Below are 23,886 nucleotides of genomic sequence, written 5' to 3'. Positions count from 1 at the left end.
TGTACAAAGTATGCCTTGTGAGATATCATTTGAAAACTCATAATTTGCTGATCATTATTGTCCTGGTTAAATATATGTGGCAACATTGTATGTAAAGTTATAAGTTTCTACTGTATGACTTTACTGAGACATGCTCCAAGTTTAGAAAAGCAGGCACAAACCAGTTTCTCAGAGAAAAAAGGCAAACTTTGGCAAGGTGTCAACATAATCAAATGGACTATCACCTGATTAAGAGGCCATTCTGACAAGAAAAAGGGTGTGAGTGAAAAATTTACATCTTGGCAATGGAACAGCTGGTTTATCTTGTTTACCATGTTTATCTTATTTACGGTGCAAATATTTGTAATAAAAATCATATAAAATGAGAACTGTACAGTTTCTATTCTGTGTTGTAATTGAGATCAATATATTTGAAAATGTAAAACAAAATTCAAAATATTTATAATAAATATAAATTGATATTCTATTGTTGACTAGTGCAATTACAACTGCAAATAATAACAATGTTTAATTGAGTTAATTTGTTTTGAGTTAATTGCTTGAGTTAATTGAAATTAATTGACAGCCCTAATACATAATTATAATGTATTATATCATATTTCAAGACTTGATGCAGATACTAGTGAGTGGGCCCAGTGTAGATGATTTCTTAACCCAACAGACTGACTGTACTCCACTGGCTTGAAGGAAGTTGCGTAACAAAACATACTTATGGACACATTTACAGTGACCACTAAACAACAGGTAGTACTAGTACAGAACTACATTATTGTTGTTCATAGAGTTTTTAAGGCCAGAGGGGACCATAAGAGCTAGTCTGATCTCCGGTATGTTACGGGCCATTAACTTTCATCCAGTTACTCCTATACTGAGCCCAGTAACTTGTGTTTGGATAAAGCTTATCTTCCGGAAAGGCATCCAGTCTTGTTTTGAAGACATGGAGGTGGAATTTGTGCTTAATTTCTAATTTGAAATTGACTGGTTAAATTCCATCCCTATTAGGTAAGTCACTTAAATATGCTTGAGTTCTTTTCTGAGTCAGGGCCTCAAAGTTGTAGCACAAGCTGCCCTCCCAGACTTCCTCAGTCAGCCATGACCCAGCGGGACCAGAAGTTAAGGGTAGCTGTGCTATTGAAATCATCAGGAAATCTCAACCTTTGTTGTTCTGTAGTGTTGGCAGTACTGTGTTATCTTTTTTTCTAAGAACAGGAATAAATGACAGTTTTACTGTGGGTACATACAGTGGAAAATGCTGTTTTCTGTTGTGAGCACTTTTCTATCAAGAGCTATAGTGAAACATATTTCATATAGGCCATTGGATAGAGATAACTTTAGATCACTACTGACTTGGGTTAGTTTTAAAGTGATAAATCAGAAGTAGAAAGCTTCACATCCTATAATCAATGTCTTAAGCTATCTGATACAAAAGATTTTGATTTATATAGTTATCAAAAAAAAAAAAGAAAAACTGAAAGAGGAGCTTCAGTGAGGTCCTGAGTCACAGTTGCTATGATGTACCAGGTAACGAGGACCCATGTTATATAATAGGTCAAACTTACTGACCCCCCGAGATTCCCCACCCCATTGGACAGAATCCTCTAGCCCCACCACACTGCCGCAGGGCAGAAGCTCTGAGTGCCTCCTCCTCCCCAATCTGGTAGGCAGCAAATGGGAGAGAATAAAGGGGGCTCCGTGAGCCTCACTTGAACCGCAAAAGAGCTGCATGCAGCTCACAAGTCACAGTTTGGCCACCCCTGTTATAAAATCACTGTACAAAAAATCAAATGACAATAAAACATCATAATGAATGATAATGCATTAATGTTTCCATCAATTAATTCAGAGTGGCAGAGTTGGTTGGCAGTACTCTATAATTCCTGCATAATTATTTTGAGACGTCCTTGTTGTGTTAAAATAGAATTTCTTTCCAAAAGAATGTTTAATGTTAGACTTTCAGTAAATGCTTGGCATGGTTTATGTATCCTTACTATTGTAAATAGTAATATTGTTTTTAGGCCTGCTGCTTCTGAATTACTGTAATTACTTTGGAAAACAAGATAACCAGGTAATTATGAGTTGTTTCTACCAAATTACAGTTTGGGCAAAAATGAATAATAAATTTTAACATGTTTGGAAGAACAATAAAGGAAATGCAGTTGATCATGCTGCAGAAAAATTTTGAATGATTTATTTGTTAAAATCCACCCTCATACACTGTATCTGCCTCATTCTCTATGAAACTTAAGCCATAAGGTTTCTAAAGAGCCTTCCACTGAACGTTACTCTTTCATGAACTCTGTAGTTCTTCTTTATTAATGAATCACTAATATAAACTTTCTGAGAACTTATCAAAAAAGTGTGTTGATCTGACCAATTAAGAAATTATCGATCCGAGCACTGATATCCCCACCATACTCCTCTCCTTAAAGACATCAGCTCTGTCCCTCATCTCCCTATGGAGTTCCCATTCTCTCCCACCCCTCCATCCCCCCCCCCCAAAAAAAACTGATGACCTCTCAGTTTTCATTCAGTTGGTGACTGTTTGGTTCCTCAGAACCTTCCCACCAGTGACAAAGCATACCCTGGTATGGGATCTCAATCTGGTCCTCTCACTGTTAATGGGGTACCTGTTCAAACCCCTGGCCAATATGTTCACTGCCTAATTTGAGTATGAAAGTTGCCTTTCTGGTGTCCATCACCCCAACTAGGAGAGCTGGAGAACGAGAGGCCCATGTAGTGTACCCACTGTGTACAGTGTTCCATAAAAGACAACGTTTATCTGAGACTACACCGAGATGCACCCCCAAAGTAATCTCAGACTTTGACCTAAACCAAACATACATTTACTTGTCTTCTTCCCAATGCCACATGTCACTAATGAAGACAAAACATTCCAATCCATTGATGTGTGTTGGGCTTTGGCATTCTACCTTCCGAGAACAAGATCATTAGGAAATTGCCTATACCGTTTGTATCCCTAGCAGAACAAATAAAAGGAGAAGTAATACCTTCTTCAAGATCTCTCAAATGGATCTCAGGTTGTATCCTGGTGTGATATCAGTTAGCAGATACCCTTCCTCCACAAGGTGCAAAGGCCCACTCTACCAGAGCTAAGACAGACTCAGTGGCCTCACGTTGAGATGTCCAGACCTCTTTGAGATCTGTAAAGTGGCAACATTGTACATGATTCATATCTTTACAAGACGTTATGCTTTAGTGCAGGCTTCTGCATCTGATACATCTTTTGGTTCCACAATCGTCCTTTCTTCATTACCACAGAGGTCCTCAGACCCTTCTCCTCAATAAGCAGTGCTTGTCAGATACCCACAGTGGAATACACATAAAGACCAGCACTCAAAGAAGAATAAAAAGTTACTGACCTGTACGGTAGCTGGAGTTCTTCAAGATATGTGCTCCCTATGTATATTCTACCACCCGTCCTCATTTCTTTCTGTCTCAGACCTTTTGCATTTGATTTACAGTGGAGCAGGAACTAGAGAAGTGGTCAGTACACACCACCCCTTATGCCCTCAGTTTGGAGCGTGAGGAAAAGAGGCGTGCAGACATGGACCAACGGACACTGCTATTTAAAACCTTCCTTTCTCAAGCACATGGAGCACATGAAAACTTCAATGATATACAGATAGGCACCGCACAGCAGCTAAGTTACTCTGCATCTAAGTAACTTCTCATTATCTTAATTGCATGAAGCAGGAATACAATAGGTTGACAAAGCTAACAAGTTGGGGCGATTTAAAGGCCAGGACACATTCTCCTACACAGAACTTTGAGGTTTGAGATGATTTTTCCCTAGGGTTTGTAGAGAGCTTGTGGAATTAACCTTCCAGAGCCCACCCTCTTGTTAACTCTGCAATTTATTCTCGAGGAACTATTTTATTTTCCTTTGGTTTTGCAGTGTGGGCTGACTTTCCCCTGGATGTGGTCATTCTTCCCTGGAGCTAGCTTCTCCATCCATCAGTGGCTTAGAAGGCTACATGCATTTTCTGCTGGATCTAGCAATTAATCATGAGGAGTGTAAGCCCTGTAGTCAGAAGCCCTAGATGTTAAGGAACTCTCTGCTCTCATCTGTTGGTGATCAGAGGGAAGAATGGCTACAGTGCTGCTTTACCTGCATAAGCTATTTACCTAGAAGCTCCAGAAAGAAGGATCTCATTGCCCCATCTATTGGTTAACAGAAGGAAGTATGGCTACAGAGAGTTTCATTTGCATAAGTTTTCTAACCAGAATTCCTCTAGGAACATTTTGGGAATCACCATAACTATACATAAGCTTAGGGCATGTCTATATTGCCCTGCAGTTCAGACTACCCAAGCTGTTTATAGCAGTGGGTTGTGGGCAGGACTCTGAGGTAACTTCCCTTCAGCATGTCAGGATCATCCTGGTTTTTTTTCGGAGGACTAAATAAGTTTGCTTAGGCCCACAATGGCAGTCCTGCTACATCTCTTGGGTATATCTGCTTGCAGGTTGTGTAACCATTTGAACCAGGATAACTTTGATGTTCTGGGCCAAATAATAGGGAGGATCCAGCAAGGAAAGCAAGAGGCTATATCAACCCCTAAATGTTCAGAGTTTCATCAGATTTAACTTCAATGGGAATTGAAATCAATGGGAATTTAAAATCAATGGGAATTGTGTGGCTGAATCACATGCTGCTCTTTGAAAATGTTCTGATTTGTGTTTGGGTTGCTGTTAACATCTTTCAGTCACTAAGTGTGGTATTTTCAGAAGTACTCAGTGTTCGCCTAATTCAGTCCTCATTGAAGTCAATTGTAAAATCCCCATTGACTTCAATGGGGACAGAGGTAGGCCAATGTCGACTGCTTTTGAAAATCCCCCTACAAGTCTTTAAAGCAGTGACTCTCTTAGACATAATTTATGGACCCTTTACGTTCATATGAGTCTGTTTTTTTTAGTATGGAACTCAGAGCAAAGATTCTTCCTTCCAGAAATGGGTCTGCTTGGATATGACTTAAGTTTCCTACTTTGCCTTTTCCATGGGAATCTCACAGAATTCCTCCATCTGCCCTAGTAGAGACAATCATAAAAGGATTTGGATAACTGGTAGAACTGTCCTTACCATTGTTACCAGTAAAGCCAATCTCCAGGAAGTGGGGAAGGCCAAGAAATTTGACCTTATGCTGCATGTGCAGATTTTGGGTCTCGTTCTTGGGTGTAGTCAAGTAAAATTCCATACAGGACTCACTGCTGTAGCTTCCCAATTCCCCAATTTCCCCCCCCCCGTCCCCCCCCCCAAAGAATAAGTTAGAAAACCCATAGGCCAACCTGCAGCCAGGAATAGCTGGAGCATAAAAATGTTTATGCCTTAGCCTGATGTATTGTGGGGATTCCAAGGGACAGGCAGGTTCTAAGCCACCAAAGTTTCCTGGAACTATAGGTTTCCCTGTGCTTGAGGAATTCCCAGCTGTCTAAAAATCTGCTGGCTGTAAAGCCCCTTTGTGCTGGCAAATAAGGGCATGGGGTTGGATCAGAATGAAGAATCAGGTATTTGGAGCAGGCTAGGAATACCACCTATTCAAGCAAGTCTATTGCCTGGTAACTCAAACTCTCACTAGGGCTGTGTCTGCATTTGAGCTGGGCGATGTGGTTACCAGCTCACATAGACGTATCTGTGCTGGCTTTGCTCAAGTTAGCAAGCTAAAAATAGCAGTGTCATCCAGGGTAATGTGGGCAGCAGCTTGAGGTAGCTGCCTGAGTATGCGCCAGCCTGGAGCCCTTGGGAATCACACCTCTCAGCTCAAAGGTTGACCTAGCCAAAGACTGCCATAGGCCGCTGTTATTTTAGAGCAGAGCCATTTTTGTGACATATCCTTTATACTGTGTGAAAGAGGTGCACATAGGAAACTTTGAACTGGAAAGAAAAGTGTGGAATGTGCAAACAAGGCTTTTGGAATGGTTAGCCATGAAACCTGTTTATCAAGAAACTGAACGTTAAGAAACCAAGAAATGAATTTATAATGGAACCTCAACTGCAGTATTTTTATAGAAATAAATACTGCTGAATAATGGAAAATCTGGGCATAACAGTTAAAAAAATGAACTTTTAAAGGGTTCATGAAACTACCAGTCGGCACTCCAGCCACAAATCTATTCTCTTAAGAGAATAGAATCTCAAGTTTCTCTGAGATCTGCTTGCCCTTCCTTTTTATTACTGTTTTACTTATTACATTCTTATTCACATGTCTGTGTGAATGGCTTGGCTTACTTCCAAATGAGACACTGATGGGGAGAAAAAAAAAGTCAGGTTTGTGTAGTGACCTCCAGAGTACAGGTTAAATAGGCACACACACAAAAAGGTGTGTAAAAGTGTTTAGTTGCTAATGGGTTCTTCAGGAATATAGTGACAATTTCAGAGGACATGCTAAATTGTGGGGAAACCTTCCTGAAGGCTATGAATGTAATAAAGGAAATTAAACACTTATTGCTAATATAGATAAGGGATGTTTCTCTTTATTCTGGATGATATTGCTTATTGGGTGGAATATAAAATTGGCTTACTATGATTGTTACAAGATTTAAATTAGTACAGATAATTAGTCTTCTCATGTTTTAACAGGGGCCACTTACAGCCAAGTAGGACTTTTGGTAGATTTCAGCGTGATTTACAAAGAAACTTTTCCTCCCAAGAAAAAATGGGTTACAAGACATGGTTCCTTACTTCATTATTATTTGCCATTATTTGCATTTTGGTTTGTTGCAGTTCCTCTTAATTAAGGTCATTTTTAAAGGGTGGTCCAACTTGTGGCCCATGGGCCAGATCTGGCCCTCAGGATGATTGTCTGGCCCTTGAATGTGTCTGGCCCTGGACTATTTGGCTCTAAAAATGGCATCCTTTTGCATGCACTCTACATGGGAGGTCATGCCACATGGAGGATGCCAGTTTGTGTTGCCTGTGGAGGTGCAACTACACACACGACCCACACCACACAAGATTGGACTACCCTCAAGCTAATGTTTTTCCTGTGGTGCAATTTGGATCTTAGCAGATCTTAGTATAGTTTCATAACTCTCAATCCGTAAATTGGGTGGAAATTTTATCCTTGAGACCTGAAAAGCAAACATAGAACAGTTTGCATCTTACAAATGCTTGTACAACTGTGTTAGATGATTATGACAAGCTAGATTTTGAAAAGCGTTTGGTGTGCACTACTGGGACCAAATTCTCAGAAAAGTAGCTCCTGCTGACAGCCATTGGAACTTCTTGGTGCTGAGCTTTTTAAAAAATTCAGCTCTGTATTTGGATGACTAAAAGAGAATTGTTGCCTGCTGTGCTGCTTTATTAACCAGAATATGGATTCTGTGTTTCTAATTTGACAAACTTTAATGAGAGGTCAAAATCTAGATATGGGCCCAAACTGGAACCTTTTATCTGAGCCTCCATGAGTTTTGGTTTGGATAAAACAGACCTCAAGAAAGCAGATCCAGGAGTTCTGTGGATTTTTCACCCCCTGAGTGACGTAGTTATACCCATGTAAGCTTGTAGTATAGACCTGGCCTAAGAGAGGATACGGCATGAGGAGTGTTTAGGAAAATGTCTTTAAGCAGAGGTAATTAATGGGTATAATTAACTACAAAAGAAAGCAGAGAAAGACAGAAAGGTAATGCATTCAAAAATGAAAAACTCACAACATACATATATAAATGTTTGTAAGTGGATGAGCCCTGTGGCCACCTCCTGTCTCAAAAAAAAAAAAAAAACATGGGTCCAATTACCATTGTGCAACTGATACTGACTTTAATAGGAGCTGTATCCATGTGGCTGATAACGGAATTGGGACTTATTTCTAGTTTGTTTCCTATGCTTTACGTGTACAGAAGAAAGCATCAAAGGGACAAAGAATGTGCCCAACTACGTTGTTCATAGACTATTTCACTACAAAGTATTGTATACTGCTTTGAGCAGTAGCCACTACTCGGTACTTCAGAGGAAGATTTAATCACTCTGCTTTCGCTTTCCCCAGATAGTATATTAACCTGTAATATATTGAATGCTACATATGGGGGAGAAGACAGGAATGTTTCTGTGAATTGTTCCTGACTCTTGTGACAATCTGATTAAGGAAACCCTAAAGCATGAGATTTAGCTAGTCTCATTTCAGTATCCTGTAGGTACACAATTAGGGTCAAAAATAAAGTTTTAATTCTTAATTCAAAATCTTTTTGGAAAAGACAGCTAAAGCAGTGATCATGGTAACACACACAGTTTGCTCTTTCATCTTCGGAAAATCTAACTTTAGGTTCATGTCTGAAATTGATTACTTCTACATGTTCGGCAGCTTTATCTTTTGCTATTTGTTTCCTAATAAGGTGGGACTGAATTCAAAAGGTTGCTTCCATGTTGAAAGATTTGGCCAGTTTGTGAGATATTCCCTACAAGTATAATGGGAATCTAAAGAAACTTTTCAAACAATAAAATTTTTGGTTGCACTCAATGGTACAGGTCACTGTTTGTAAAAAATTATATGATATAATACTTTTTTCCCAAAGCAGTTTTAATGGCAAATGCATTTCTTTATTATTGTGTATACAGAGGCTAGGAAGACAGATTTTGAATTCCATTTGGGTTGGTCTGGATAAAACAAATTAAATGTTAGGTGGGATTTTATAGGAGTCTTTGATCTGATATGTAACTTTTATAACATGAAAATGAATTAGAGGATTAATATTATAAGAAGATCCATAATGCTGCCATAACACAGATCCTTTATTAAGTAGATCAAGCATCCTTGGTCCTATTTTCATATTATTTTAGAAAGTAATTGCAATAGTAATGAAGTGGTTGTCCTGAATATTTATTATATCTAACGGTTCAATTCATTTTTGCTTCTTTGAGAAAGAGGAGGAGAGGACATTAAGAGGTGACTTGAATATCCAGAATGGTTGAGTGGGGATGAATCATCAACTTGCCATTTAAAGGGCAAACATCTGTCTTGATTTACAGTGTTCAAATATTTTGCTCAGTTAATGTTCAGGATACATATTAACAATAATGTAATGGGTTATTACAGTGCCTTTATTCCTCTCCAGGTCACTATTTTGAATTCCTCTCCAGGTCACTATTTTGAATAATGACTGAAGCCACTTGATGACTCATCAGTAGATTACATGAAATGTTGAGTTGATGGTCTGTCTCCTCCATGTTGCTAGTGGGCAGAGATCCACACTGGAAAAAAGAAAACATCATCACATAGTGGCAGATATGCATATTTATTGGCAGTCTTAAAAGAGTAGCAGAGAATATGAATGGGCTTGGAGCCTGAACGCCTTTCATGGCAGAGGCCGTCCATTCAGAACAGAGTTGAGGTTAGGCAAGGTAATATGGGAATTACAACTGTCCATGCTGCACACCTATTTTAAGGATCAATTGACATATGGCTTCCATCACCATGGTATCTGAGCACCTCTCCGATATTGAAGCGCTTAGGATGGATGGTCCAGTGATTAGCCCACTAGTGCTGGGGCTTGAGAGACCTCAGTTCAAGTCCCTGTTCTACTACAGACTTCCTTTGTGATTTTTGGACAGGTCACTTAGTCTCTCCATGACTCAGTTTCCCATGTGATAAAAGCACTTCCCTACCTCACAGTGACGTTGTAGAGATCAATACATTCTGAGGTACTCAGATACTGCAGTGTTGGAGGCCACATATGTACTGTAGATAGACAGATAAAACTTGGTGATACCATTAGAAGGCATGGAAATGTGTTACCATCAGGGGAACTGAAACACAAAGAGATTTAAGACCAGGTTATGGTTCCTGCTCTCTCTGTCTAGCCCTGGGCAGTTTGAGCCACTAAGATTTGTTCTTGAAGGGATCATATTTGAGTGGTGAATTTCTGTGGTACACTGTGCTTCAATCCCTGTCCTCTGACACCTCCCCATTCTCTGTGGTGAGCCATGAGTACTTCTTGCAATGACCTGATTGCTCAGTGAAACAGAGGGAATGGCTTTAAAATGTGTGATCACAGACAGAACAGGGTGGGGAGAGGGGATATATTAAAACATCATGAGCTAAATTCTGTCGTCTGGGTGTAAAATGATCCCACATAAGTACATTATCAAATTGAACATATAGTGGAATAATTGTAGGATAAGTGGTTTGCAAAGTGCAAAAGTGGTTTGCAGCAGCATCTAGGCAGAGAATGATGTGTTTTTGAAGGTGATGGGGAATACCCTTATTGTCTGTTTAGAAGGCACACCCAGCTTTAAGTTCCACCTTTCCATCATTGCACTTACATAGCCTGTCTGCAGCAGTGCTGTCTTCACACTTGATGCTTCAGTTACCATATGCTGACAGCTGGAATGTCTCCCTGGAAGATCATTCTGATTCATATCCTTCTGGTACCTGTTGGGAGGGTGGTATTTACTGCTAGATGTGGAATATCATCCCCTTAATGTCTTGCACATTTGCAAGCAACAAAGCAGCTGTTATGACATGAACAGAGGTGTTTGGGACTTGTACGTGTGGGTGGCTCACACTGATGGGGGAAAAAACAGCCTGCATTGTGGTGCATGCTGCATGTTCATCCCCCACTTCCCAGTCCATTAGTTCAGTTAAGCCTATTCTTGCCAACATAATTGTAGAAGTACTGTTAACATTTACCTCTAATTGGCTGGCTCATATGTCATTACTTACTGGTTGCTGATTCTGCCTGTTCCATGATACACTTCTGTCGTCTGCGGGTATGCATCCTGTCAGTGATGAAATCACACCGGCCTTTCCTGTGTCACAGTGTTATAGCTACTGCAGTCCTGAATGCATGCATCTGTGATCAGACCCTACTTCTTTTCTTATTTTGCACAGTTGTCACAACTGTTTCAAGGAGAACACACTTTGGGTCAACCGTGAGTATTGCTTAGTAACAGCAGGAGTTTATATGGCTCTGTATGATGTCTACAACGCTGGGAATATTTTGTTGGGGAGTCTGCTTTACTTTGCACTGTCCACTAATTCAGTGTGCTGCTAACTCTTTGGGCATTGTTTGCTAACTGCAACACCTCTAATTCACCTCCTTCATGGTGGGAGTGTTTTGTATCTCTGTGGAGCAGATTATTCCAGCACTGGGAGTCCTGGACCTCACTTTACACCAGCAAAAGCTCATATCCTCGGATGTCCATTGTACTCGACAATGATTGTGGAGGAAGGAAATTTAGCACTCGTTAGCTTGGCGATGAGAAGCGAGTCCAGCATTCGAAATAAAGCCTCTGTGACAGTTTGGAAAGGAGAAATTGGAAAGCTGCTTGCTATTATGCCGTTGAAGATGGTGCTGTTGATATGCTGCTTCTCTGTGCATGTCAGCTGCCTGGGTAGAACCATACACTACAGATCTCCCTTTACATCTATCTCTGGCAACTTCTTCCCAGTTCTCTATGTTAATATTTGCTTTCTTCAAATCCCTTTTCAAAATGTCCTTAAAGCGCAGCTTTTGCCCTCCTCTATCTCGTTTCCCTTCCTTGAGCTCACCATAGAGGAGAATCTTTGGGAGCCGATGATCCGGCCATACGGACAACATGATCTGCCCATCTGAGCTGTGCAGCTGCTATAAGTGCCTCAACACTGGGCATACAGCTCTTCTCAATACCTCGGTGTTAGGAATGAAATCGCAAGATTGAGTTCCCAGAAGCTGCCTCACATGTCTCAGTGGCAGGCTTGTCAGCTTTTTGATGTGTCGTCTCTATAGAGTTACTGTTTCTATAGAATACAGAAGTGCAGTCAGCACCACAGCGCAGTAGACCTTTGTTTTAGTTGTTGTAGTGATGCTGTGCTGATGCCAGAGATATTTCAATAGTCTTCTGAATGCTTTGGGGGCTGACTGAATGCGATATGCAAATTCTGCATCAGGGCTGTTATTGCTAGCAACTGTGCTTCCTAGATATATAAAGGTGTTGACACATTTCAGGGTTTCCCCACTGACAAGAACTTCAGGTACAACATCACTGCCTACATTTCGTCTGTATGATGCTTGGTAAAGAAGTTTAGTTTTGTTGGCATTTATCTTTAATCCAAATTGTTTTGCTGCTGACACAAAGCGCGTGGTTATTTCTAAGTCCATATAAACCAGGAATTAAATCAGTCCTGAAATTCTAAATTCTTCTATATTACAAAGACTGTTTTCCCGGTGTTAGTAACTGAAGAGTCAGGGATTCTAGTCTCTTATGCATACTTCATATAAAATTGTTCTTGTTACAGTGATCAGTGGTAAGAGGTGTTAAAAATAATAATACTAATAAATAGAATTAAGCATGTAAACAAGTATGATCATAGCACACATGCAGAGTTTGCATGTTTTGTGTTCAAACTGCATAGTATATCATGGCAATGTTTTTCTTTAGCAGTGACTCTCTGCTTTAGCAATATGGGAAGGGGGTAAGGAATATTAGTTTAGGAAAGTCTTCCTCTGTAAAGAAGTGATGCAGCCTGGTCCAATGGATTGGGCACCAGACTGGGATGGTGGATATGTCTGTTCTCTTCCTGCCTTTTCCACTGATCTGCTATGTGTCCTTGGGCAAGTTACTTTATATCTGTCTCTTTCCCTAGCTGTGAGATGGGGATGATAATTTCTAGTCACCTTTGTAAACTGCATTGAAATATATGGATCAAAAGCCACTTTCAGTATTATTCATTATTGTTTATTTATCTTTTCAGTGGAAGAGTCACTTCTGAGCCCTGAGAGTTTAACAGTGTCACACCGCTGATTGGTTAAATATTTAAATAGCGTGTTTTTGTGATTGTACGACACTGGAATAATATCTGATGAGCGTGTCTGTCAGCAGGGTTATTAGAAATCTTCTGGTAATTTTTGGAAAAATTTATCAGAGGGAAATGGAAATTTGGCAGCCTCTTCAATATCTTCCTGCTGCTTATTTACACACTACAATATTGTGTAAGTAAAAACTAAAATATGATCAGAGGAAACAAGAGTAACTGGAAAGGCAAGTTTTACTAACATAAAACAATATGTAGTGAGAACTGCAATGTATTACCTAATCCAATAATTAAAAAAAAAAAAAAATCCCTATGCCACCACCAACCTTGCACAAATAGGAAAGGATTCAAAATATAAAATAAATATGAAGTGCAGCATTAAAAAGTAGAAATAAGGAAAGCTCCATCTGTTATCCTATAGTTATGAGGCTAAATCCTCACTCTCATATGCTGGAGATCATTGTTTTTCGCTTTCAAACAATATTGCTGGTTCTGGCTGCTTCCAAGAACAGAAGGAAACTGATTTGCTGTGTTTCTGAATGTTCAAGAAAAGCATGATACAAGAAAAACAGGCGAGTTAGGTAATACAGATAAGAAGAGGGGGTAAGGGATCATTTTCAGCCATGAGAAGGGCACTTTATTTTATTGATGGCCAGAAAAGAAGTTTTCTAAAAGAGTTATAGACCTGATTCTGTTCATGCTGGTGTAAATCAGGAGGAACTCCACTGAAGTTACACTGCCTTTACACCACTAGGAGACGACTCAGAGCCAAACCCTTTTTTAAATTGCAAATTATTTCTGATTGTGAAATAAATTAATTTCCCTCAGTTGTATTCTATAAATTCTTACTTGTGATTTCATATTATCCCTTAAGCATTGGTTATGGGCCATAGTTCTACAAAGGCATCTAAAGGTAATATAAGCTGCTGAAGAAGAATCCCAGAGAATATCTTGGCTCTTTCTTGGCTCTCTATTCTCTAGAGAGGAGTGTTCTTCCCTGTGGAATTCTGGCAAACCATTGGAAATGCAGAGATGGTTCACTGGTTCATCTGTGACTTTACAACGGGACAGTTAGATAAGTATTTCCCCCTGCTTCCACACACACATTGTCCCTGCTGCAAAGACAGGGTGGTAGGCTTTTTACTTCCACAATCTTGGTTTATTGTGGTTGGAAATTAAGAGTAATAAAATGGGAATGAATCATCCGTGCATTTGATGAGATAAAGGCAGCCTTTACACAAGTTTTATTTTAATTGCCTTTTAGGGAGCATGAGAGAATTCTAAATAACCAAATGAGCCTCTCACAGCCATCTGTGATCAGCAGACATAATCATTCTCATACAGTGATAAACAGGAGAAAATTCACAGTGAAATATTTTGCCAGTTGAAAAAAGAAAACATGCTTTTGTATGATCTTTGGCCCACATGTGCCAAACAAACGCTTTTAAATGTTTCAAATTGTTCAGGAAACTTAGAGATGAAGCAATACAACTGTGTAAAGGTATCTGATTTTTTTCGATTTCCAGCCTTTGTACAATTTCCTACAGCAGAAGCCCGACTTTTTCATTTAATTAAAAGTCCTGTTTGAATAAAACTGCCTTTTTCCTTTAAAATTATTGTAAAAAGAGTATTTCTGGCTACTCCAGGATCAATCTGATCTACTTAGGTTCCACAGCATTGAAGATCCTCTCAAATATTACTGTAAAAAATGCATCCTCACGTACATCTAACCCATTTTACAGGCGGGGAATTCAGATACAAAGAGGTTAAGTGACTTGCCCAAAGTTACACAGGAAGCATGTGCAGTGGAGCAAAGAATAGAATTTAGTACTTGTGAATGACAGTCTAGTGCCAGAACTGTAAGACCATCCTTTGACCAAGTGAAAGGAATCTCCAGAAGCCAAGTTCTTTCTAACACTGTTTTGGTTTATTGGTTCCATATTGGCGCTGAAGATAGAGTGCAATCTTGGTTTTTCTTGACTTTCTCCCATCCGCGTAATGACCAGAAAACAGTTAATTTTCATTCATGAGATCTGAGCAGATTTCAGACAAAATTAGTACATCTACAGACTCCTATGTGATGTATTTCAAAGACTTACATTTCAGTTGGTGAAAGTCCCAGCAGTCTTAGAGTAGAAAATTCAGCTTTAAGTTGCAGTCTTACATAAGAATGGCTATACTAGGTCAGACCAAGTATTCAAGCTCCTGCTAGTCTCCCCTCTCTCATCTTTTTGGGACAGGGAGAGGAGAGAAAGAGAGGGGGGAGTGGCTTGGCTGTAACAATATCTGAGCTCTGAGACTATCCCACCCACTCCTGGATGATTTGGGTCAAGGCAGACTGACTGACTGGGTTCCACCTGAAGAGGCAGAAAGGAGGAAAGAGGAGTTGTTTCTGCCCAGTGCTGGCCTACAGCCATTTTGGCTATATTCTAGTCCCACCCTTACTTAGTATGCTGGATCTCTCAGGAAGCCAGGGGCTATGCCAATCAGCAAATTTTATTTGGGTTCTGGAACAGATTTTTTGCCATATGGCAAATTGGCAAAGATGGTATTTTTTTCACCTTCCATCTGGTATCCTTCAGGGTTGGTTGAGGGATTTACATTATAATTGTTGCAATTGTGATGGGTTTCTGTATGGGCGGTGAGTTAAGAATGGGTCTGATGTGAGGTCCCTGTAACCCAAGGGGCAGGTTGGGCATAGGTCCTGAGCACAACACCATGTGGTCAGGAGATACGCCTCCACATCTTGCACACCATGGAGATCCCATCAGCTCATCTCTCCTACCTCCCAGCATGGAGGAGGGGAATGGGTTGGGACTCTGGCTTCTGGCCAGGGTCCCTGAGCAGGCCTGAGGATATAGAAGCGCCATTGCTCTCGTACTCATCCTCAGATTTGTAGAACTCAGGGACATAGGTCCCCAGTTAAATTCTGCACTGCTGCGACCCTACTGGGTAGTTTGGGACAGGGTTCCTCATTGGCTAATAGTTTACAAAATTGTGGCCTCCATATTTAACTGTGGCATGTGTCTCATTGCTCCATGTCCACATCAATACCCCTTTCCCTATATGATCCTTTTTGTTTTTAATTTTTTTTATTTTATGCCTATATGCCATTGATCTAAATTTTCATTAAAGTAAATAAATGAATAAAATCCAGTCACTGTGACTTTGCCAGTCTTCATGGCAGTGTTTGTGGAATGGCTGGCTGTCTCTGTTATGACTTTTGTTAAGGGCTAGCTGAAGGGTCAAGCAGAGTTCCCAAACCAATGTGCATCAATACTGTCCTGAAGACTTGTAAAGGTGCGAAATTAGTTGTGTCCATATCTGTTCAGTCTTTGCCCTTTCTGCTGAGACTGCCAACCAAAGCAGTATTTAGGGCCCAATTCTGCAAACATTTATGTATGTGCATAACTTTGGTGTATTAATAGGTCTTCTGAAATGAAGGGATCTACTCATGTACATAAAGCTAAGTATGTGAGTAAGTGTTTTCAGAACAGGCTTTTTCATGCTGTTTGTGATTGGTTCTCTGTTTGGTGAAAAGTTATTCAATAGGAAATGAACTGAGGGGGTAACAGTTTTGTCAGGTACAAAAGAAAAAGTAAAAATTAGATTTGTCTGCCTGAAAATAAGTTACTTTTGTAATAGTGATAAATAGATCTATGACAAATAAAAATAAATGTGAAATGTGGTTTTTGGAAATGGGGGAGATGTTCAGCCATTTTTCATATTAAGGATTTTATTTCTCTTTTGCTAAAGGCTCTGTTGTGTCCTTTTTTCTTTTTCCCCATTAGCCAGTAAACTTGATATTTAGTGCTCAGAAATAACTATTTAAAATTACCAGCTGTCCATGTAAATTAACTTTAGCTGCTCATTTTAACACTAATTTGGATGCATTTTCTCTGGTACATATGGATTTCAGCATATTACGGTCATTGGTTCAAATTCATCCCCGTTGTAACTCCACTGCGATCAATGACTAAATCTGTCCCATTATCTGGATAATGGGAAAAGTTGTAGGTCTTATTCTTTGCCTATTGAAAGCACAAGGCTTAATGTAACTTTTGCTGCAACTGGTAACAGTGCTCTACCGGTCTATAAGAGGCATGTGTACTAGCCTGTATGAATCGCCCATCTTCACTACTATAATAGATTTCAGCTCCAGCATGGGTGGGGTCTCAAACATATTTGTAAGTCTTCTGTAGAATGTATAAGTGCTATTTGAGGCCAAATCTTTGTTCTATTAAAGTCCAATGAGACCAGAATTTGGGGCTCATTTAGCATCTTGATAACAGTACTCCTCAATTCTACTAGCATGTTTATCACATTTGCAGCCGTGTGTGTCTGATAAGCAGCACTTATAAAGGTGTAGAGATTTAGCTGTACTTGAATACATTGTGCATATGAGTTGTATACTTCCAGTGGCACAATAATGATGCCTCTATTGTGGTAAGATGACCACCACAAACTAGATACCCAGGTCTGTAATTTAGAATGAGAATAATTTTAAATTACAAGTGATGGATCTGATTGTGGTACCCTCTATCAGGGTAAGGGTAAGGGTTGCGTGACTGGGCCATGTGTTTTCAATTGGATTTCACTTACAATTGGCTGAATGGAACTTTTTTTTTTTTTTTTTTAAAGCAACAAGTAATTTTTATTATTTCAATATTTATGTATTGGTAGATATGAATGGAGAACGATGCAGAAACAATTTCCCAAAGTTCAAATTAATACGCAGTTTTACAGTAGACAGCATTATATCCTCAGACCTACATGCATGCTTAGCTTTAAACCCATGAGCGGCTCTGCTGAAATCAACGGAACTACTTATATGCTTAAATTTAAGTATGTGCATAAAATGTTTGCAGGACTATGACTGTGATGTGAGACTTGAACATTTCTAGTCAAACTAGATTGCATCTACTTAATAAACATGCAACAAATAAAAATGCAGATGATAAAAGAGATACATACCTCTATTTTATTATTGTTCCAGGACAGACTTTGAGGGGAACAGAATGTCTAGACTCTTTCTGGTTCTTGTGGGTTTATTCAACAACTTCAAAATAAAATCAATTCTTTGGATTCTATTCTGATTTTTAATTACTAAATTACTTACTTAATTAATTAATTACTTTAAATAATTCTCGGCTATTACAAGGCAAGAGTTGATTTCTGAAAGCAAAATAGGAGATGTCAAGTACCTAAGATACTGGGCTGGGCTGAAATACTATCTCCCAAATTGTGAGCGCAAATCTAATTAATTGTATTGTTAACTGTCTAAAGTGGTCAGTGGCTCAGCTATTTACATTTGAGGACAAAACTGAACTGTCACCACAAAATGCAGGTACAAATGTTTGTGATGCTTTGGGGTTTCAACCAGACCAGTAAGGGGTTGTCACTGCCTGCTCTATCAACTTGGGTACTTCTGCACTGTGCAACTTTGGCTCAGAGCCATGACACCAGCAGCCTGCTTTCAGCACAGTGACCTCACCTTGGCTTCCACCAATACTGATACTCCTTGCAGTGTGACACCAACAGCCCTTCCAATTCCAATCCCAAGCCTCCCCGAAACCATACCCCTGCAGTGCTCAGCCTCTTTCACTGCATCACTCACAAAAAACTTATCAAGTTTGCTGCTTCTTTAAAGAGACAGTATACGGCACCAGCCCGTTAGTTTGGCTGAGGATTTTACTTTTCAGTTTGAAACACTGCACTGAGGTGGTTATGTAATAAAACACGTTTAAGCTTACTAACAAGGAACAGATATTTTAAGTGATACCAAGGAATAGGGCTAGCAGTGGTTACAAACGAACACAAGTAAAAATACGCTTCTAAGATTAAATCCTAATTTAACCAACTAGAGTCTTTTGTTCAGAGTAGTTTTCTCAACACAGTTGTTCTTCCGGCATAGCTGGCCAGTCCTTAGACAGGATTCAACACAAAGCCCAATGCACTTGTTCCTCAGGTGAAGGATACCAAACTGGCTTTATCTCTCTGCTTATATCCTCAAAGTGTATCTTTGTTTTCAATGTCGGGAAAGCTGTCCTATGGGCTCAGCTTGCTTTGTCTGCCACGCAGCTGACGCCTTGTTAATTTTTGCGGTTTCCTTCCCCCATGGTGATAATTCAGTGGCTATCTCTCCCACTCCCTAATTTGATGGCTATGTTTACTTTTATGTAAATATATTTCCATTGTCTTGCTCAGTTTACCCTGGAGATGCATTCAAGCAGGCAGAACTACATTCCTTTGTTGATGGCAGGGTGCCTTAATCCCTATCTGCTGAACACATTTTCAGAACGTATTTGCAGCACATATTTATAATAAAAATATGATGTCTGTCTGGTTCAAAATCTAAATCTAATTATACAGAATAGCAGTACTCTAGTCTGGTACTAGTGCTGCCTCTTGTGCCACTCAGATTTACTTGGGATTGTGTCCACCATTGTATTTTGTTCCCGGTGCCACTGCAAGTCAGTAGAGAATAGTCTGATAGGACTGGAAAACACCTGCACTTGGGACACTCACTCATATCTCCTTTGCATATTTATAATTTTAATATATCATTGTGCATACACCACACAGTAACATTAACGAGCAGCGTGCTACCAGTTCACATAAAATACCTTAGGGGGGAGACTGATTATGACAACTGTGATTTGGGGTGCATGAGCTGTTCAGGATAGCTGAGGCTCATCGTTAGATACCAGGGAGCCCTTTGCCCTCTGGCATTGAGATGCTCTTAAGGTCACAATGTTGCAGACACAGTTTGTACCTGCTAAAGGCAGGCCACCTTGCTGAAAATATGCCCCTAACTTCAGTCTATTACTGCTCTGGATCAGGATCTCCTCATCTTCCACGTACTTTTCTCTACACACTCCCACACACTCCTTTTTACCCTTTTCCATAGAGAATATCTATCACACACAACCAAAGAGCTCTCAACCACACCTCTTTAATCATTCTATATCCTCCTCACAGCCAAAAAATAAGAGGTAAGAAGTACCTGGACCATTTTGTTCATTCATTCATTCATTCATCCTTCTCCCTCCACATTAATTTTTTCCCCAAAATGAGCAGTTAGCTATTTATGAGAGGTGAATTACTGTGTAATTTTGCGAGTGATTATGCTGAACATTATCGATTCACTTTCTTCCTTGTCAGTGGTTAATGACTTAGCAGAATTCCTTTGTAAATACTTTACAAGTACCAAGCCATTGAAAGATCAAGGTTTCAGTCCTTTCTGCCTTTCATGGTAGTGGTTTGTCTCATCCCAGGCAAATGCCGATAGAGGGAAGCGTTGACAATCTGTATCTTCATTGAATGAGGAAATTACCTGACATTTAACTATTACATGAATGCCCATGACCGATCTCCCATCCTTTACCCCAACACTGTATGGAAACTTTAATATGTTGATGTATTTCATTAAAAATTCAAAGAACTATTAAGATGCGTACATAAAGCGTTTATTAAGCACATGAGCACCATGAGAGTTCCCTGGTCCTTGTAGCTCTTGCCCAGGTTTCCCAGCTGGCATCTGCTTCTACGACCTTTGATATAGAAGGGTTCCATTCTGTAGAGGCATTCCACTACAAAAGTATGGAGGCTGTATTAACTTTTAGGTGAGTTTCTGCTGCATGCTAGATTGGGGTGGGATGAAGACTTGCCCATCTTACTCTACATGTGGAGCACCAAACCCAAGGAAAGTCTCTGAAGAGTCCAGAGGAGAGGGTGTGTGTTGATTGTACCATGGAGGCAGCTGACCCTCCCTTCTGAGGAGATGCAAAAACAATTCATAAGAAATAATCTTTTTTGGGGGGGTGAATTTAGGAGGAACCAATCCTCCCTTCTTTTCCCCATCCCGCACAATAGTGTCTTATATTTACATCTGACCTCTTTTCCCCCTAAAGGGTCTGAAAGCACTTCACAAACTTTATCTAATTATATATACCCATAAAAAGATCATTTCCCCCAGGACTGAAATACAGCCACATCTGAGATGTGACACTACATCTGTTTATCAATTGGTGAATAAAACTACATAATTTTTCTCTCTTCGGATGTTCACTTTGGGTCAGATTTTCAAAAGTGTCCAGCATCCAGCACTGCCATTGTGACATCTGTGATCAGATTTTTAAGAGTCCAGCACCCAACATGTTGAATTAGCCTGAAATCTGGCCACTTATTCTGATGCATAAGTATATACTGAACTCTTTTCTGAAAATCTGACCCCTGATTCTGGATGAGCCCTTCTGAAAACTTTAACCTTACTCTCATAAGATTAGTCAACCAGGAATTAGTGGAAAATTAGAGGGAGATAACAAACAGTACTTGCAATCTCTACCATGAAATTAAATTACATTTAACAATTTGCTGGAGCGCACGCACGCATGCACACACACACACACATTGCCTTAACAGTACATGCATCTCTTGAGCAGTCTTAATTGTAAATTAAAAATAAAATGCACATCTGTTTTGTTGTGAAATTAAGCATTTTTTTCTTTCTGTATTAGTGTTACTCATTTATAGCTCATTTTCCAGATTTCCCCCCCACACACACACAATTAAAAAAAAAAAAGCTGGCAAGAGAGTTGCCAGTACATTTAATTGTACTGTCAGTACATTTAATTGTATATTTCCTTTAAAAAATATTGAATTAAAAAAAATCCCGAATGTCATAAAACCAGGAAAACTACATGTCCCAAACCTCCTAGAGAACCAGAGAGGGGGGAGGTTTGAGAAAAGTAACAGGAACGATATCTTGGCAGGAAAAAAGTCTTTGAGTACAAATTATACTTTGGAAAAAATAAGAGATAAATACAACATGAAGAAAATCAGGCAAATAGGGAAGAAATACACTGAAAACTGTTGTGGGTAAACTTTCAGTTTATGATTAACTCGTTTTCAGGTGTCTGACCTCCAGTGAGCCATACTTGGCTTTATTAAGGAAAACTTTAGCATATTTTGGGGAATCAAATATTTTCAGTTAATTGGGCAGGAAAATCTTCAATTTGGCTGGATGTACAAAAGTGAACTTCAGCAAAAATGCTTGAAGATAGGATTAAAGTTGAAAATGTTACAATTACACCCACCACAAAGTTTTGGAGAAACAAAATCCATTATAAAAATTGTTTTGCCTTGACAAAGATAATATAACCACAGTTCCCATATGCCATGGCATCTGATGAGTCATTGAATCCTTCTCTACACAGACTAGTGAAATACTGTAGTATTTCAGATGCCACAGCATGATAACTGTGAGGGAATGTTTACATTTTAATTGTTATCATAGCAGTTGCAGAGGTAGATATTCATTGGTATATGTTGACTTTTATTGGAAAACTTTGGAACTAAGCTCCAGATAGTTAATCCAATTTAAATGTTTCTTTTTTACATTCTAGGTCCTCCACCTGTAGAAGCCAGTTTCAAAGGAGACAGCACCCTCTGGAATCCTGATGATTTTGCCTTTTATTTCTTCATCCACCATTTTCAAGATTGTTGAGCTTCTTTTACAACATCTAACTTGTGTTTACTACTGTTTATTGGTAACTTTTGGCAGCTGCAATGGCTTCTTCAGCAAGCGATGTGCACTCCTCAACTTCTTTGTCTCTTCTCTGATGATTGGTAAGTATAGGCAACAAACTTGTCAACATCACTTTCAATTAAGAGTAAATACAGAGGAAATTTCCTGAGTATCTTGTCAGTTAAAACTGAAGTGATGATATCCTCTCCATCTACGGCTATGTCTACACTGATGGTGGCAAAGTTGCCGCTGTCAGATCAACTTCTCTGGATCGACTGAGCGGTCAGTGAAAACCTGCTCAGTCGATCCAGAAATCGACGTATTAAGACCACCTTCTCAAGTGGCGTAGCGCTGCGTCGACAGGAACGTGGTTCCCATCGCCGCAGTGCCGTGAAGACGGCGCGCAGAACAGAAGCAGAGAAGTTGACGGGAGTTAACGCAAGTTTTTTGCGTAGTTTGCGTAACTCCAGTCGACTGCCACTGAATCTCCGAGGTAAGTGCAGACAAGCCCTAAGACGACAACCATAATGCAGTCAGTTACTTTGTGCTTTTTTCTCTTTCTCCTATTCCCATTCTCTTTCTTCTGGATAAAATTGTTGGAGTTGAGATTTTTTAAAAAAGCTTTAAAAACATTCCTAGACAAAGTCAGGATTAGCAATAGGTACATTTATTTTACCTATTTTTAAACCTACGCAAACACAATGGGATTTAAATTCTATGTTGACAAAATGGAAATGGGGAAAATGGGGAAAAATGAAGCATAATATAACTGAATAAGTGCTATAGTTTATTTACTACTCGGTATTTGTTTGTTTTTAGTTGAGAATTTCCCAGTTTAAGATGATATTTTTATTCTTCTTATGGTCATGGTTTATTTCTGGATTACTGAACTTCTGTGTTCAGAGGTGTGATAGTGCTTATGTACTGTAGTAGTAAACACAGTAGAAATGCTTAAGATAGAAGACAGATCCTTATTTCATATTTGTTAGTTAATTATTGTTTACAATAGAGAACTGGGCTTAATGTAAGGCTATCATTCTGTGCTTTATGATTATAAAGGTGTTCTGGATTTACTGCATTTCAGATCTTGCCTCTCTGTGACTTATGCATTGACATGCTTAATTTTCCAGTTTAAAAATACACTTACTAGTGACTATGGAAGATTGAAAAACAAATATACTTTGAAAAATTGAGGGGAGAGAAATTCTAATAAAAAATATGTAAGGCATTTCTTTTTACCAGCTTAGTTTTGGAGAGTGGTTTTGTTCTTAAAACCGTCTTTGGAAAAACAAACAACCTGGTTTAAGATTTCAAACAAAATGGCTCATGAATCAAACTAGTTTTGCAAGCTGCAAAATAGTTTAAAGGGTTTGTAAAATGACAAGGTTTGACTGTCCTTGCTTAAGAGGAATCTCTCAAGTAAAATGGAAAAACCAGACAAAGTTTGGAGTGTATGAAAAAATGTACATTTACAGGAGATATGGCGAGAACTCTCAGAGAGCACCATCAAATCATGTCTGAATCACAAGGATGTAAATCTCTTTATTTATTATCTAACAGTATTAAAATGTATATTAATATGCTCTGAAGGAGAGCAACTACTTTTGTAGCAGG

At 39.3% G+C, this 23,886-nt stretch overlaps 1 protein-coding gene across 4 annotated transcripts in view; it reads left to right on the top strand.

The window, feature by feature from the left end:
* The window catches only part of CHRM3 (cholinergic receptor muscarinic 3), a 501,690-nt gene that overhangs the window by 187,483 nt on the left and 290,321 nt on the right, over positions 1-23,886 (top strand). For 3 of the 4 annotated variants that reach the window (XM_067535845.1, XM_067535846.1, XM_067535847.1), the window contains one exon: positions 22,151-22,373. In XM_067535845.1, coding sequence (XP_067391946.1) covers positions 22,205-22,373 — 169 coding nt within the window. In that variant the 5' untranslated portion in view covers positions 22,151-22,204. Of the gene's footprint in view, positions 1-22,150; positions 22,374-23,886 lie in introns of those variants that run through there. The other variant, XM_067535848.1, reaches the window with a different exon arrangement.

The sequence above is a fragment of the Emydura macquarii genome, unplaced genomic scaffold (assembly GCF_026122565.2).
Source record: "Emydura macquarii macquarii isolate MOO-44397 ecotype Brisbane River unplaced genomic scaffold, CSIRO-AGI_Emac_v2 contig_3517, whole genome shotgun sequence".
Lineage (NCBI taxonomy): Eukaryota > Metazoa > Chordata > Testudines > Chelidae > Emydura > Emydura macquarii.
Note: the sequence above shows the minus strand (reverse complement) of the source record. Positions and strands in the feature narration are given on the sequence as shown.